This window comes from Candida jiufengensis, assembly GCF_024610255.1.
Source record: "Candida jiufengensis strain CBS 10846 chromosome Unknown scaffold11, whole genome shotgun sequence".
In the NCBI taxonomy this organism is placed as follows: domain Eukaryota; kingdom Fungi; phylum Ascomycota; class Pichiomycetes; order Serinales; family Debaryomycetaceae; genus Lodderomyces; species Lodderomyces jiufengensis.
Genome location: NW_026261569.1, coordinates 46856 through 62787, shown reverse-complemented (window position 1 = coordinate 62787; position 15932 = coordinate 46856). Strand labels below are relative to the sequence as shown.

The 15932-nt window shown below is 28.2% G+C and overlaps 6 protein-coding genes across 6 annotated transcripts; 4 read left to right on the top strand and 2 right to left on the bottom strand. All coding sequences in view use genetic code 12, as the record gives it.

The window, feature by feature from the left end:
* Positions 1-308: 308 nt before the first annotated feature.
* KGF54_005431 (uncharacterized protein) lies at positions 309-1916 on the top strand (the record flags this gene model as incomplete). The annotated part of the gene is made up of 1 exon (XM_051766228.1): positions 309-1916. The coding sequence occupies one exon, from the start codon at positions 309-311 to the stop codon at positions 1914-1916; it is 1608 nt and encodes a 535-aa protein (XP_051617466.1).
* A 3022-nt stretch (positions 1917-4938) lies between these two features.
* On the top strand, positions 4939-6858 carry KGF54_005430 (Hsp70 family ATPase; the record flags this gene model as incomplete). Its single annotated transcript, XM_051766227.1, has 1 exon — positions 4939-6858. One exon carries the CDS (start codon positions 4939-4941, stop codon positions 6856-6858), a length of 1920 nt encoding a protein of 639 aa, XP_051617465.1.
* A 78-nt stretch (positions 6859-6936) lies between these two features.
* Positions 6937-7761, bottom strand: PRE5 (proteasome core particle subunit alpha 6; the record flags this gene model as incomplete). The annotated part of the gene is made up of 1 exon (XM_051766226.1): positions 6937-7761. One exon carries the CDS (start codon positions 7759-7761, stop codon positions 6937-6939), a length of 825 nt encoding a protein of 274 aa, XP_051617464.1.
* A 308-nt stretch (positions 7762-8069) lies between these two features.
* HLJ1 (type I HSP40 co-chaperone) lies at positions 8070-9047 on the bottom strand (the record flags this gene model as incomplete). The annotated part of the gene is made up of 1 exon (XM_051766225.1): positions 8070-9047. One exon carries the CDS (start codon positions 9045-9047, stop codon positions 8070-8072), a length of 978 nt encoding a protein of 325 aa, XP_051617463.1.
* A 511-nt stretch (positions 9048-9558) lies between these two features.
* NPT1 (nicotinate phosphoribosyltransferase) lies at positions 9559-10800 on the top strand (the record flags this gene model as incomplete). The annotated part of the gene is made up of 1 exon (XM_051766223.1): positions 9559-10800. The coding sequence occupies one exon, from the start codon at positions 9559-9561 to the stop codon at positions 10798-10800; it is 1242 nt and encodes a 413-aa protein (XP_051617462.1).
* Positions 10801-10999: 199 nt separating this feature from the next.
* KAP120 (Kap120p) lies at positions 11000-15926 on the top strand (the record flags this gene model as incomplete). The annotated part of the gene is made up of 3 exons (XM_051766222.1): positions 11000-13830; positions 14055-15821; positions 15914-15926. The coding sequence occupies 3 exons, from the start codon at positions 11000-11002 to the stop codon at positions 15924-15926; spliced, it is 4611 nt and encodes a 1536-aa protein (XP_051617461.1).
* Between the last annotated feature and the right edge of the window lie 6 nt (positions 15927-15932).

Genomic DNA, 15932 nt, shown 5'->3' with positions numbered 1-15932 from the left:
CAAAATTAACTAGCATCGACACAATTAAAATTATAAAATAAAATTGAACCCATCATTGAGCGATTTAGTCAGAATTTACATAATACCGATGACTTGGAATCGTCTTCACTGGTATAAAGTTGTGATGAAAATTATTAGCTTAGTATCACGTAGATTTGAAGAAAAATTGGTAGCTCTAAGCGACTTCAATAAACTTGAAATGATTTTGTACATTGAATTAAGTTAAGACGATAAGAACAACTTATGCTTACCACACAAAATATATTTACCACACAAAGTTTTATCAAGATCGGTGCTCATGCAATATAATGCTGACATTACCATTAGAGCTAGTACTTCATATAGTTGACATTGGTGATCTAGATATACAAGATATTTTCAGCCTTTTTCAAGTTAATAAATTATTTAGGCAAAAATTACAACATCCATTCTTTTGGCATGTATTTTATAATAAAAATTTTCAGCCGTTCTTTGATGAATTAGAAATTGAAAAATCAACAGACAATCATTTTGAGCAATGTAAAATTTATTACAAATATCAATTAGAATTAAAATATAGATTGAATAATATAGATAATATTGATTCAACTAAAGATAATCGCTTGGAACTACTACAGGAGCTTTTTAATACTTCTAAAGAAAAAATTGAGGGATATTGTACTAATAATGATTATTTACCAGTATTACTCAAATTAATGGATGAAGAAGAGAAAAAGTTTTTAAAAAGTATTAATAAATCAAGAAATGATTATATCGTCAATAAAAAATCAGAGTATAATATATCTTTAAGAAAAGCTAGTATTTTGCAATATTACATATCTAATCAAATGAATGAAATAGGTTTAAAACATTTAAGACATTTGGGAAGAACATTCACACCACTAATCTATGAAAAAATTCTATTTTGTTCGAGTTTATTGGAAAGTTCAAATTATAGAAGTGTACGGTGTCGAAAACGATTCATTGATTCGAAGAAAAAAGCTTTAGTAACTAAAGTCAAACCTTTCTTATTTTATCAACTTCATCTGCAGAATTTACCAATTGAAAAACTATTTCTGCTTTATTTACATTTAAGTCTAAAGATTGTATTAAATGACTTGTCATCTAAAACTGTTGATAATAGTCAAAATTTTGCTGAGCATTTGGATGTTATGAAATTATACAATGGTTGTGGGAAAGTTTACCAGAGTGTTGTTTATGCTGTTGCTTTGAAAATTATATATGAAGTTTGGGATTCTTTTCATTATGGAATTCCTTCAACAGAATTAACTCATTCAACTTGTACAAAATCTTGTTTAATTGCTGAAGGATTTGCATATGCTATAATAAATCTGAAACTTTATAGCGATAAAGTAATAGAAGATCAAAATATTGGAGATACAAGATTAAATGTTGGTTTAATGAAAATGTTTTTATATATATTCAAAGATTATCACAAAACTCCAAGCCTAAGATTTAGGCAAGTACAAAATGGTATTAAAAATAGAGATAAAGTAGATTTTTGTTATTCAGAACCTAATTTTATAAAACAAATTTGTTTAAAACCAACAAAAGTAAATACCATAGATACTTATCAACTTGATATTGAGATAAATGGATCACCACTTTGTAAAATATTTGAAACAGAAAAACCTAAAACTTCACAAGAAAATTTTGAAGATCGTGGATTAGTAGTTTCAACAAGATCAAATTATGGAGTAATATTAAATGAAAAAGAAGAATTTTTACATATTTTCACTGTTTGTGGATCAATTGAAACTATATCAAAAGAAAATATTGAACCTTGGCATTTTAAAAAAGATGATGATATTTATTTATTTTTATCTTTATTTAGATTAAGTAATTTGTTTATTCATTTTTTCCAGGCTATTCAAATTGATTATATAAATAAAACTATTAAATTTATATCATATTAAATGAAGTAGTCTATAGAGTATTATTAATATAAATTATTCAAAAGTTGATTTATAACAGGCATTTGGTGGTGCATTGATCACAGGACCAAAACATTAACTCTCCAGTAGGTTTGAAATTCGGCTTTTTAACTATAATTTAATTCTTATGTAATTTGAATCCCAAGCAAATGAACAAATTGTGTTGATAATTTAAAATTTTAACTGCATAGTTATTATTGATTAATTTATTTCTTTGTACGAGCTTAAAGCGACATCGTGCAACCTACGCCATAAACAGCTAAATCTCAACCACAATACTTAAGGTTGATTTTCGTGTCGTTACCAAAAATACCTAAATTTTTTGACCTTCATTTCAAACGAAATTTTGGCATCGAAACACATTTTTGGAAAACTAAGGTACATTAGTTCTAAATTTTTTACTTAAAAGCTTGCTTAACATATTAGTAGAAACTGTAATTTCTTTTTGATGCGATTGAAAAAATTGAACCAGTAAATTTGAAGCTTCAAGATTAAATATTTCAAAATTCAACGTTTTTGAATAATTCCTTCAGATTTGATTGAAACTTGAAAAAATTAGTACAGCATTACTCTTCTACTATTGCATATGATGCTCACAAAAAGCCATCTTTGCAGCTTTAAAATTAAATTTGTTGTGTTAAAAATTTTACAAACTGCAAATTCTTACAGGGGTCAGTCGCAAAAAATGGCAAATTTGGCCAATTTGCAGCAATTTTACTAATTTTTAAAGCATCAAAACTAAAAACAAAATTCATCGTTATTGCCCAATTTTGGGTATTTATATATAATTTGATTATGAAATTAACAGGTAGTGTGGTTATTTTGTGATAATTTGAAAATTTTGGTAGCTTTTCTTGCAATTAAAAATGTACCAAAATAAATTTAAAAATTTGATCCATCTCTGTAACCATTTGGTCATTCTTGTATCTATCTAGCTATTTGCTTGAGTTGTTTATTTGTTTGCGTTTAGTAATGTGCAAATACTTTTGGCAAATTTTTGAATTAAATTTTAATGTATTAGCCAAAGTAATAGAGTAGTCGCAAAGTTCAAACGAGGGTTTTGTCGCAAAAGCTGTACAAAGCCCATAAGTAATTTCAATTATGAGTAGAGTTTCAAAATATAAGATCAAATTGAGATTAAGATGGGTCAGATGTACAGCGAAAAGTAGCAAGCTCAGTACTAATTTTTTTGTCGTCACCGCATTGTTAAAATCGTGCGAAAAATATGTGAGTTTAGATTAATTAATATTAGATGGTTATAATAACAATTTACCCCAGACTTGTGGTCTGAAAAGGATTGAATTGTAGCCTGACACTAGTTTAATACGGTTCATAATTAAATACGGTTCATAACTTAATACGATTCAAAATTTATTCAAAATTGGTGTTGAGAATGTAGGGTCTGGGTTATTAAATATGAATTATTGACCACAATTCTACAAAAGAAACATGTGAGGACTGTCTTTTAATAAAAGAATATAATTATACTGAAAGAAATTTTCTTTACTAGAAAATGAATTACTGCAATTAGTATCATAGCTTCATGACCTTAATGTAAGCATTAAGATACTTTGTAGTGAAATTAATATTTTGTGTCGAATCACTTTTATATATTTTGAGACAATCAATATTAATTTTATTTTTTTGCAACCAAAAATTATCATATCAAAATAATTTGCAACTAATTTTTTTTACTAGATATAGATCGATTTCCTGATATTTTAAAAAATTTTTTTTAAATTACATTCTTTTCTACTATAAGCAAACTAAAACAACATATATTCAATTCAATATAATATATCAACAATCTTATTTGACTTACTATATGAAATGCTAAAATACATAATTATATTAACTAATTCAAATTTACAAATTATAAAAAAAATTACTAACTGCCATTTTTTAGTCCAAGTGCTTATTGATATCAATATATTATGAACATAATTAATGCAAGCCAAGTAGGATTTGGAGTCAGAGATATAATAAATTTTGTTTTGACTGCTGCAAGTTTCAGACCAATGAGATTTACCACACTGTAAAACCCAACTGACCTAACTTTTGTTAGATTTTATTTTGGTAAATTGCAGGTATCCGCTATTTGCTAATTATTAAAGTGGTTAATTTGGTGTTCTACGCGTAGAGGCACCTTAATTTAATTCATCAGGTATACTACTAACATCAATATTCTAGTGATCATCAAATGAGCAGAAAAAGTATGGATAAAAGTAGAAGAATATTTGATGTACAACATTGAACATAATAGTGGGTACAAGATGGATTTTATTATATTTATTACTAACTGTAAGAATTATAGGCATCAAATTAATCATGCGTCGCTAGATTAATATTTGGAATTTATTTAAAATTGGTCAAACACAATTTAAGCATTGGACTTTGTGGTTTGATGAGTTTGATTGATTTTGGAGCTTCATGTGGTCTTGATGAAATAAAAAGATCTTATTTATTCTGCCTACTTGCTAGCATTTAATAGTGTTCATAATTGATAATCAGTAAAAAGAAATCAAGATAGAATCTGGTTTTATTTAGTTGGTTAATTAAATAGTTAAATAGCTTGTAAAATTTGTATAATTTAGAATTGTTTGTATAAATTACTATTTTTATATCTAAATTCAACTATTATTATTACTGAAACAAATACATGAGATTTAAGACCAAACTGCAATAGTTTGGATTACGTAGTCAAGACTAAGCTATAACAATTGACTTTTTCCTTACTTTTTCAGTACCGAATATGAACTGATGTATTAATGAATAGCCCCACATTCACTGATTAAGTCAAAATTGCTGAGGACCAGGAAATTGAGTCCGTAGTATACAAAAAGTCAAGCATAGTTAAGGTTTATATATGGTAGAAGTGTTAAAGTAAGAGATTTTGTAAATAAATTGGTAGTTGCGAAATCTATCCTTTTCGAAAGGTTTCAAGTTTATGATGTCATTTAAGTATTTTTAAAAGTAAATCATTTTTGATTACAACAACAAGAACATGCTAAGATTGAGTCGAATACGGGGCAGTAACACTATTTTCAGAAGATTTAAGCATCATGTATTGGGAATTGATTTAGGAACAACGAACTCAGCTGTTGCTACTATTGGATCAGATAAACAACCATTTATACTTGAGAATGAAGAAGGCAAAAGAACCACACCATCAATTGTAGCTTTCAAAGATAATGAAACCCTAATAGGCTTACCAGCTAAGCGACAAGCACTAATAAATCCCAAGAATACATTTTTTGCAACAAAAAGATTAATTGGAAGAAAATTTGAAGACGAAGAAGTTCAAAGAGATATCAAGAATGTACCTTATAAAATTATACCTGCCAAGAATGGTGATGCAATATTGGAAACTTCAAATGGGAAGAAGATAAGTCCTTCAGAAATAGGTGGATTGATACTTAATAAAATGAGAGATATAGCTGACAAACAATTGGATGAAAAAAATATAAATCAAGCTGTTGTTACAGTACCAGCATATTTTAATGATAGTCAAAGACAAGCAACTAAAAATTCAGGAAAGTTAGTGGGTTTAGATATACTACGAGTAATTAATGAACCAACAGCAGCAGCTTTAGCATATGGATGTGACAAATCAAGAAAAGAGGGAGTTGTTGCAGTTTTTGATTTTGGTGGTGGAACATTTGATATTTCAATATTAGATATTGAAGATGGTGTATTTGAAGTAAGAGCAACTAATGGAAATACTCATTTAGGTGGAGAAGATTTTGATATTGTATTGATGAATTATATTATTAATGAGTTCAAGAAAAAAAATGGAATTGATTTATCTAATGATCATTTAGCAGTGCAAAGAATAAGGGAAGCAGCTGAAGAAGCTAAAATAGAATTATCAAAAGTTCCTGAAACTGAAATCAAAATACCTTTTATTCATGAAGATAAACATATCGACTTAAAATTAACTGAAGATCAGCTTGATGAAATGACATTACCATTGATTGAAAAAGTCATTGATCCAGTGAAAAAATGTGTCAGAGATGCTGATTTGAAATTCAAAGATATTGATGAAGTACTTTTAGTTGGTGGTATGACAAGAATGCCCAAAATAAGAAAAGTTGTTGAAGAATTATTTGGGAAAAAGCCAAGTACCGCAGTAAATCCAGATGAAGCAGTTGCACTAGGAGCCGCAATACAAGGGGCAGTTTTGTCTGGAAAAGTTAAAGACGTGGTTTTATTAGATGTAACTCCATTATCTTTGGGGATAGAAACTTATGGTGGTATATTTAGTCCTTTAATTCCAAGAAACTCAGCTGTACCTTTAAAAAAAGAGCAGATTTTTTCAACAGCGGTAGATGGTCAAACAGGAGTTGAAATTAGGGTCTATCAAGGGGAAAGAATGTTGGTTAAAGATAATAAATTAATTGGTCAATTTAAATTATCAAATATACCAAAAGGTCCAAAAGGAACCCCACAAATTGCAGTAGAATTTGAGATTGATGCTGATGGTATTATAAATGTTAGTGCTACTGATAAAACTCCGTACCCAAAAGATTCACCTAACTATGGAAAACCAAATTCAGTCTCAATTCAAGTAACAGAAATTGGGTTAACTGATGCAGATGTAGAAAGAATGATATCAGAAAGTAATAGCAATAAGAAAGAAGATGAAGAAATGAGAAAATTATATGAACATACATCAAGAGCAGAATTATTATGCACTGATACTGAAATTGCATTAATTCAATTTGGAGAACAAATGGAAAATTTAGAAGTTGAAGAAATTAAAAACCTAATAAGTGAAGCTAAACAGCTAATTGAAAAAATAAGAGATCGTAAACTAAAAGATCCTAAAGTACTTAATGATAAGATCAATGAAATGCAAAAAGGATGTATGGAGGCTATCAAAAAAGTAGCTATAAAACAACAAAAGCAAACACAAAAAGAATAGAGTGAATTGTATAGAGTGCAATAAATAATGTAAATATTGGTTTCCTTATCTCTTTTATCATTAATTTTATTAATAAATCTATTCATCAGTTTCCATTCTATCACCTTCATGAGATTCTTCTTGTGTTGGTTCTTCTGGTTGTTCTTCATTACCACTACTACTCGTCCTATTTCTTTCATTTGTGACTGAATCTAATTTATCTAGCCATTGTTGAACATCTTCACCATCATATGTAATAAAATCTTGATCTTTACCAACTACCGCTACACTTGTATTTTTAAAACTTAATTCAACATCTTGACTTAAAGTATCTCTTAATGCATATAATCCATGAGTTATTAATTGTTCAATTGATTCACTTTGTTTAATTTCATCTAAATTTCTTTCCAAATATGTTCTTGCTGCTTGTGATCTTGCTCCTATTGCTGCTCCATAATATTCTAATACTGATCCTGAAGGTAAAAATTCAATTAAATGAGGTCCAGTTTCATCATAACCAGCAATTAATAATCCAACTCCATAAGGTCTTGATCCATAACTTTGAGTATTTTCTTGAGCTTTATCTGCTATTGTTAAAGCAGCTTTATAAGTTTGAATAGGACGATTAAAAATCATTTTACATTGCATTGCTTGTTTTCTTAAAAAATTAGATAATACTCTTGCATCAGGAGCTAAACCTGCTAATGCTACTCCCATATGATTATCTATTTTAATGATTTTTTTCTGATATGAACCTAGTTCTTCTGCATTTCTTTTTAATGCAACTAATACAACATGATTTTTGGAAATTAAACCAACTGCTGCACTTCCTTGTTTTATTGCCTCTAATGCATATTCTACTTGAAATAATCTCCCAGTGGGGGAGTATGTCACTGAGTCGTTGTCGTAATTATTTCTAAACATAGTTGTTGAGGGACAATTGATTGTGAAATGCAATTAGTTATTTGATTTTGCCACTAATTGTAAATACTCAATTTTCAAATACAGTACGCTCTCTTTTTTCTTGTTGAAGTTTATCATATAAAATTAGTGCAAGCTACCAATTAGTTTGAAGTTTTGCAGTAAATCAGAACTCATACAATGTCAATGTCTACAATAGTTTCAAGTTTATAAAAATACAATTATTATTAATTTATGCAAGTGAGAGAACTATATATGTATGTTTCTAAATTTGTCAGAATTTTTATAGATTTTCTTGGTTCGTTACTTCATCATATAAGATTTAAAGATCTGAGTACATCACAATTAGGCATTGGCATATTTTCAGCTTGTTTTAATTTTTCAGTATCAGTTGTAAACCATCCAACAGCATCTTCAATTAACTGATCTTTACGTATTTGTTCTCTTGAACATTTAGCTCTTTTATCTTGTATAAATAAATTTTCAACTTTTACATCATAATTTCTTAATTGTTGTCTTGATTTATTTTCATATTTTTTTGTAAAATGATCATTTACAAAAAATGGTATATTATGACGTGGAGTTCTTCTCTCTACATTAAATTCTCTACTTGGTACAAATGAATAATCCGGTGATGTATCGTCTGAAAATAATGCTGATAATATTGGTACAATTAATATTAATAGTATTGGTAATAAACCTTTTAATCCTTCCCAAAGTGATTGTGGTGATTGTGCTTGATCTCTATTTTGTTGTGGTGGTCTTGGTGCTGCTCTTCTTGTTGTTCTTCTATGTCTCATGAATGGATCTTGTCCACCTCCAAATGATTGAAATGTAAAACCATTACCTCCAAATGTAAAAGTTGGACCTGAATTAAAAGGACTATTTCCACCTCCACCTCCAAAAAACATATTAAATAAATCATCTTCAAATGGATGTGCTCCACCACCAGCACTTGCAAACCCACTTCTACCTGATGCAAATGGACTTGAACTAGAAGTTGAAGCACCTGAAAATCTTGAAGTTGGATCAGAACCAGTTTGATCGAAAATTGTCTTTTTTTGAGGATCACTTAAAACTTCCCATGCTTTATTCAATACTTTGAATGCTTCAGATGATCTTGGATGAGGATTTTTATCTGGATGACATTTTATTGCTAATTTTCTATATGATCTTTTAATTTCTCCTTCTTCTGATGTTTTTTTAACTGATAATATTTCATAAAATTGATGACTTTTATATGAAAGAACTTTTAGTACAATTGCCTCCTGCTCTTTTGTATATGACATCGTTTTATTTTGTGTGGATTATATCACTGTAATTTTGATAAATTTAATTTGTGTTGTTACTTGATATTTGATCAGCTTTAAATTATTAAAAATTGAATTGATATTATAATAATGTAAATTTAATAGAGTGGCATAAACTTAAAAAATGTTTTGATAATAGAATCTTAAACTTATTTTTATATGCACTACTCTTATTCTATTAACTATTGATTACAATATAATATATAGTTATTATAAAAAAGTATATAAGACGACAATCAAAATGGCTCTCTTGGTGGGATTTAAGTATAAGTTGGGTGTAAGGAATGTCAGCGATCAAGAGCTATTTTGTAAAATTTTTGCTTTGGTTGATGAATCTAATTAGATAAATTGTTATCATCGTTTTCTTTTTCTCTTACGAAAACTGAAACAAAACAATCTACAATATTTATTTAATTTTAAAATATGATTCATTCAGACTAAATTTTAGCACATTACTAACCACTTTGCAAACATTGAATATAACCACACAATGACTGATTCATCTGTTTGGGCCGTCAATTCATTATTAGATACAGACTTATATAAAATCTTTATGCATGCAGCTGTTCATAAGAATTTTTTAAACGTGCCAGTTAAATATGGATTTACAAATAGAACTCCACAAATGAAATTAAATACAAAAGCAATCGAATGGTTGAAATCACAAATTGAGCATTTAGGAGATCTAAGATTCACAGATGAAGAAATTCAATATTTAGAGAAAACTTTGCCCCAATTGCCGAAATCATATTTAAAATATTTAAAGACTTTCAAGTTCGATCCGAAATCTCAAATTAGATACGACGAAAATGGTGATAATTTTGGCTTGGAAATTGTGGGTAATTGGGATGAAACTATTTTATATGAAATTCCAGTCTTGGCATTGATATCAGAGGCATATTTTAAATTTGTTGATACAGAATGGAATTATGATAATCAATATGAAAATGCAAAATTAAAAGCTGAAAAATTAGTACATAATAAATGTAATTTTAGTGAATTTGGTACAAGAAGAAGAAGATCATATGAAACACAAGAAATAGTTATAAAAGCTATTAAAGATGTTCAAAGTGAGTATGTAGCAGGTACATCCAATGTTTATCTTGCAATGAAATATGATTTGAAACCAATCGGTACTGTTGCTCATGAATGGTATATGGGCATTGCTTCGATTACTCAAGATTATATTCGTGCAAATAAATTAGCCATGGATTATTGGATAGATACTTTTACTTCAAAATATGCTGGATTAGCTTTAACTGATACTTTTGGAACTGATAATTATTTAAAATATTTTGTTGGTCCATATGTAAATGAATATTCTGGAGTTAGACAAGATTCAGGAGATCCAGAATTATATGCAGAAAAAATTGCAAAGCATTATAACCAATTAGGTATACCAGAAAATACCAAAATAATATGTTTTAGTGAATCATTAAATGTTGAAAAATGTATAAAATTTAGACAAAAAGCTGAAGATTTGGGATTGCTTTGTACTTTTGGAATTGGTACTTTTTTCACCAATGATTTTGTCAATTCTAAAACTGGTGAAAAATCACAACCTTTAAATATTGTGATCAAAATAAAGGAAGCTAATGGTAAATCATCAATTAAAATTAGTGATAATATTGGTAAAAATACTGGGGATGTTGAAACTGTTGAAAGAGTTAAGAAAGAATTGGGATACTCTGAAAGAGTTTGGGAAGAAGGTGACGAGACTCATAGATGGTGATGCTATATTTTTAGTCCTTCCAACTGTAAACTAATGTAACAATTATTTGATTCGATGAGATTTTTGCAACCTCTATCAGTATTCTAAAACAAACTTGAAATTTATTGGTAGCGATCATTTTTTGCAATCTTCTCTGTTTAAAAATACATCAAGTCTCAGGATTCTAGATCTTGATTCTACTAATAAATCTTTCAGAGTTATGGAACTTAATTATGTCAACCTTTTGAAAACATTAATTCACGCAAGCTCATTTGAAAATAAGGTACAACAACAAGATGCCGAGCAGCAATTGAAGCAATGGGAGATACAAACTGGATATCATTCATTATTACAAGATGTTTATAACAACCAAGATAATTCTTTACAAACACGTTGGTTAGCAATAATTTGTTTCAAGAATGGTTTGGAAAAGTATTGGAGACTGTCCAAACAACACGCTATAGTTAAGGAGGAAAAACAACATATTATATTAAGAGCGCTAGACCTGTTGTCAGAATCAAATGAACAACTAGTGATCCAATATGCAGATGCAATAGCTACAATTGCAAGATTTGAGTATCCTGCTGGTTGGAACGTATTTGATGTTCTATTACAGAATTTACAAAAAGCAGTGGAAATGGAAAATACAATCATTATTAAAAATGTTTTGGTGATCATGAATTTAGTTATAAAAATTATAGCCAGCGTTAGGATTGGAAGATCTAGGAAAGAAATGCATTTAAAAGCTCCAGAAATTGTCAAAATACTAAAACAACTTTATGATCAATTTTATGTTTTATGGGTCAATTCATCAGATCCAACATTGATGCAAATCTGTTATTTATGTTTGAAAAATTTACGAAGAATAATACCTGAAGGTATAGATGAATTTCAGAAAGACCAAGATGTTTCAGAATTTATTGGATCCACTATTGATCATTTCAAGTTTATTGTATCAGAAAAGGATCAACTTTCAAAAAATGTTTTAAAGAAATTTACCAATTGTTATAGTAAGCTTTACATTTCATTATTAAATTATAACCCAACTAGCTTTGTTTTACTTCCATGTTCAGATGATATCATAACAACGTATCTATCAATACTACTAGAACAAGCTCAAAAAAATTATGAAGGTGATGAACTCTTAGAAAATTTAGCATTGAAAAGTTTTAGCATTATGAAAAAATTAACTACTTTCCTATTCAAAAAGGGAGCCTTGTCTTTGAAACAAAAAAGTGAAAAAGAAGATATTCAAATAGCAATAACAAAGCTAGGTGGTAGATTTTTTCAACCTGATAATGTTAAAAACCTTTGTGATATAATCATACGATGGTATATGCGTCTTCGGAAACTGGATTTAGAAAGTTGGGAGTCTGAGCCAGAGGAATGGTGTAATGAAGAATTATCAAGTAGTTGGGAGTATCAAGTTAGATCATGTGCTGAGAATTATTTTCAAGATTTAGTGAAATATTTTCCTGATCAATTGACTGAATATTTATTAAGTAAAATTAGTAATGAATTAAGTTCTGAAGATATACTAGTTCAAGATGCCATTTTATGCAGCTTACAATTATCATCATATTCAGTAGCAAATAACATTGATTTTGACGTAGTTTTACAAAATGTATTAATACCCAAATGCCAAAGTTCGAATATTTTAAGAAGAAGAATTTGTTTAATTGTTGCAGAATGGGTTGGTGTGAAATGTTCTAGAGATCTGAGAATCCTTATTTACAAGATGTTACTTAGTTTTTTGAAACAAGAAGATGTGGTAGTGAAAATCTCAGCACTCAATTGTCTAAAAGCTTTGGTTGATGACTGGGATTTTGATAAAAAAGATTTTAAACCATTTATTGAGGAATCGGTACAGTCATTACTTATTTCATATAACGAGTTTACAATGACAGAGTCAAAATTATTTGCAATGAATACTTTGGCAGGGATTTTAGAAAAATGTAATCCATTAATTGACAATAAGGTATTACTGAAAATTTTAGAAGTAATCCCTCAATTCTGGGATACTACTGATGATGAAACAATTTTGAAATCTTCTATACTAAGAACTTTTAAAAATTTAATTGTTTCATTAAATGAAAATTCTATACATACTCATGATATTGCAATAAAACTAATCAAACTTACATGTTCTTCAGATTCTCCATTATACTCCACTATGTCTGAAGATGGATTTGAAGTTTGGTTGGCATTAATACAACATTGTCCCACGGAGGTTCAAAATCCAGAAATAATTAAATTATTTTATTTTTTACCGTTTGCATTATTAAATTCAACTGAAATTTTACCAACCATATTGTCGATAATTAGAAGTTATGCTTTATACCAGCCGTCTATTTTTAATAAAAATCCACCATTTGAAATTTTGGCAAAGTATTTAAATGATATGAGAGATGATTCGTATGATGTATTTGTGATACTTATGGAAATATTAATTATGAATCCAAACACACAATTGATTAAAAATTTATTTTCTAGTGGATTGATACAAAGTATGTTCAACTATGTTATGAATGATGACAATAGTTTAATTTTAACTAGTAAAATGTTTATTTTATTTAGTAGATTGGCAAATCAATCTTTTTTCAAACACCTGTTGAATCAAAGCACATCTGATATTTTTTTTAAAAAATGGCTTGAAAATTATGAATATCAAAACAATGCTCGTGATAAAAAAGTTAATTTAATTGGATTACTTACATGTATTGATAAATTACCTAAAAATTTAAGAATTGATGTTATTAGAAAAACATTTTATTTTTTAGAAGAAAATGCTGAAGATAATTTTGGAAATTGTGAAACTTATAAATCAGGTTATTTGTATTCTGATATTGATGAATATTCTTATTTGGATTCAAATATTAAACCACCTTTTGAAAAAATTAGATATGAAAAATTAATGTTTGATTATGATATTGTTTGTCAATATAATTTATTGCAGTTTTTGTTGAACTCATTAGATGTTTTGAAAGAGAGTCTGGATCACGAAGTGTTGAGTGAATTATACTCATCTATGGATGATTATATGAAAGAAATGTTAGTTAGAATTTCAAGATAAACTGGTATATATCACGTGCATGATCACGTGAAAATTAGACGAGTATTATTTTTTATTTTGTAAATCACAAAAAAAATGTGTTGCAAATTCAATAATGTTACTTGTTTCAAATACATGTAATATCATTCATCACTGCAACAACCAGGCTTCCGATGACAGGTCTGGTCAAATTATTCATTGAGGACTTTCAACTACTAAATAGTCATATATCCAATAGAAATCGAGGCTTATCTAATTCAACTATTACATTAAGTAAACCAGAGATTTATAAAGTTAACTCAGATCTTCATGATTTAAATCAAAATACACCAACATCAAAAAAAGATATCTCAGCAATTAAAGACTGTATAGAATCATTTTACCAATTAATTTATTTAGAGTCAAATTATGATAATAAAATTAGTTGGTTTCTAATTAATCTATACATCAACCCATTTATAAGAACTCATTTATTAAAGGAAATTAAATTACTTTGGCCAATCTATTTAAGATTATCAGTTCAATCAGAAGATGCAATATTGTTACGTAAATTAATTGATGATGCATTAAGTAATTCACCTTCATTAAGTTGGCTAAGTTCCAAATTATTATTGAATTTATCAAATGATAACAATTTATACACCATTATTAGAAAGCTGATTAATACTAAAGAAAATATATCCTTATTTGATAAATTGATAAATTTAAATCGTGATTTTTCAACTATAATTAATTTAATAGAATTATTTGTAAAACTACAATTGGAATCATTTTTCCTTCCAAATTTAATAACTCCATATGTAAAATATATTCAATCAAAAAATTCAAATTTTAAAAATTTACTACAATGTAATATTAAGTCAAATGTGTTAAAACTCAATGGTAATTGTTATATTCAACCAATTGATTATTATTTATTAAATTTATGGATTCCAACTAAAATATCAGTAACTTGTCATTATATAAATTTAAGATCATTTGAATCTTTCAAAACTTTACCACAATCAACTATAAAATTAAGATTTGTATGTGCAAGTGAAAGAAAAACTAGATCAATGACTCAACTGATTGATGCTTCAATGAGATCATTTGTTGCAAGAACTTCTGATGGTGATGATATTGAAAATTTAACCATGGATATAACTATAAGAGAAACTTTACATTATAATTGGTTTATAAATTATTTGAAAACTTTTAGAAAATCAAAACAACTGAAAGTTACAAGTACTATAGAATCACCTGAAACTTTAAAAGCACCTGAAACTTTAAAAAATCCAGAAACTTTGAGAGCTCCAACAACTCAAGAAAAACTACAAGCATTTGAATCAAGATCGAGTCAATCAACTTATAAAACCAAGAAAAAAATCAAAAGGAAAAGATTAGCAAGTGATTGGGATTTAACTCCAGATATGGAACATCAAACTGATGATATTGTTGATTCTGATGCTTTATCAACTGCTCCAACTAGTCACAAAAAGGCAAAATTAATTGCAAATAAACCGGATTGTGGAATGGAAGGAACTGATATTCTAAGTAATGATAATGATTTTGATAGAGATAGTGGATCTAGAGATACTCTTTTACAAAAAGTAGTTAATACATCAGTATTGGACTCTTCAAGAAGTAATTTGTTTGGTGTTGGTGTTGGTGCAAAGAAATCAAAAACTGAATCAATGAGAAGACAGCCAAATGATAGAAGAAATATAGATAATACCAACAACAACACTACAATTAGATTTGAAAATGATGAAACGGTTGTTGATAGTGAAGATCTGGAAATCATCAAAGCTCCCATCAGACAACGTATTCATGGAAATAAAACCGCCTCAGCTACATTAGAAAGAACTTCCACACCATTATCGACTGAACCAACAGAGTATCCTAATACTACAACAGAAAGAACCTCGAATTTTGAAACTTCCACTAATGGGTTTCATGAATGTTTAAAATTATTTAGTTCGAACTTATTGAATAAAATTAATATGGTAGAGTATCATTTTTTCAAACAACAAAATGATTTAAGATCAGAAATGGAAGAAGAATTTAAAAAATTACATTTGAAACAAAGAGAAAAATTAAAAGAAATACAAAATAATGTAAC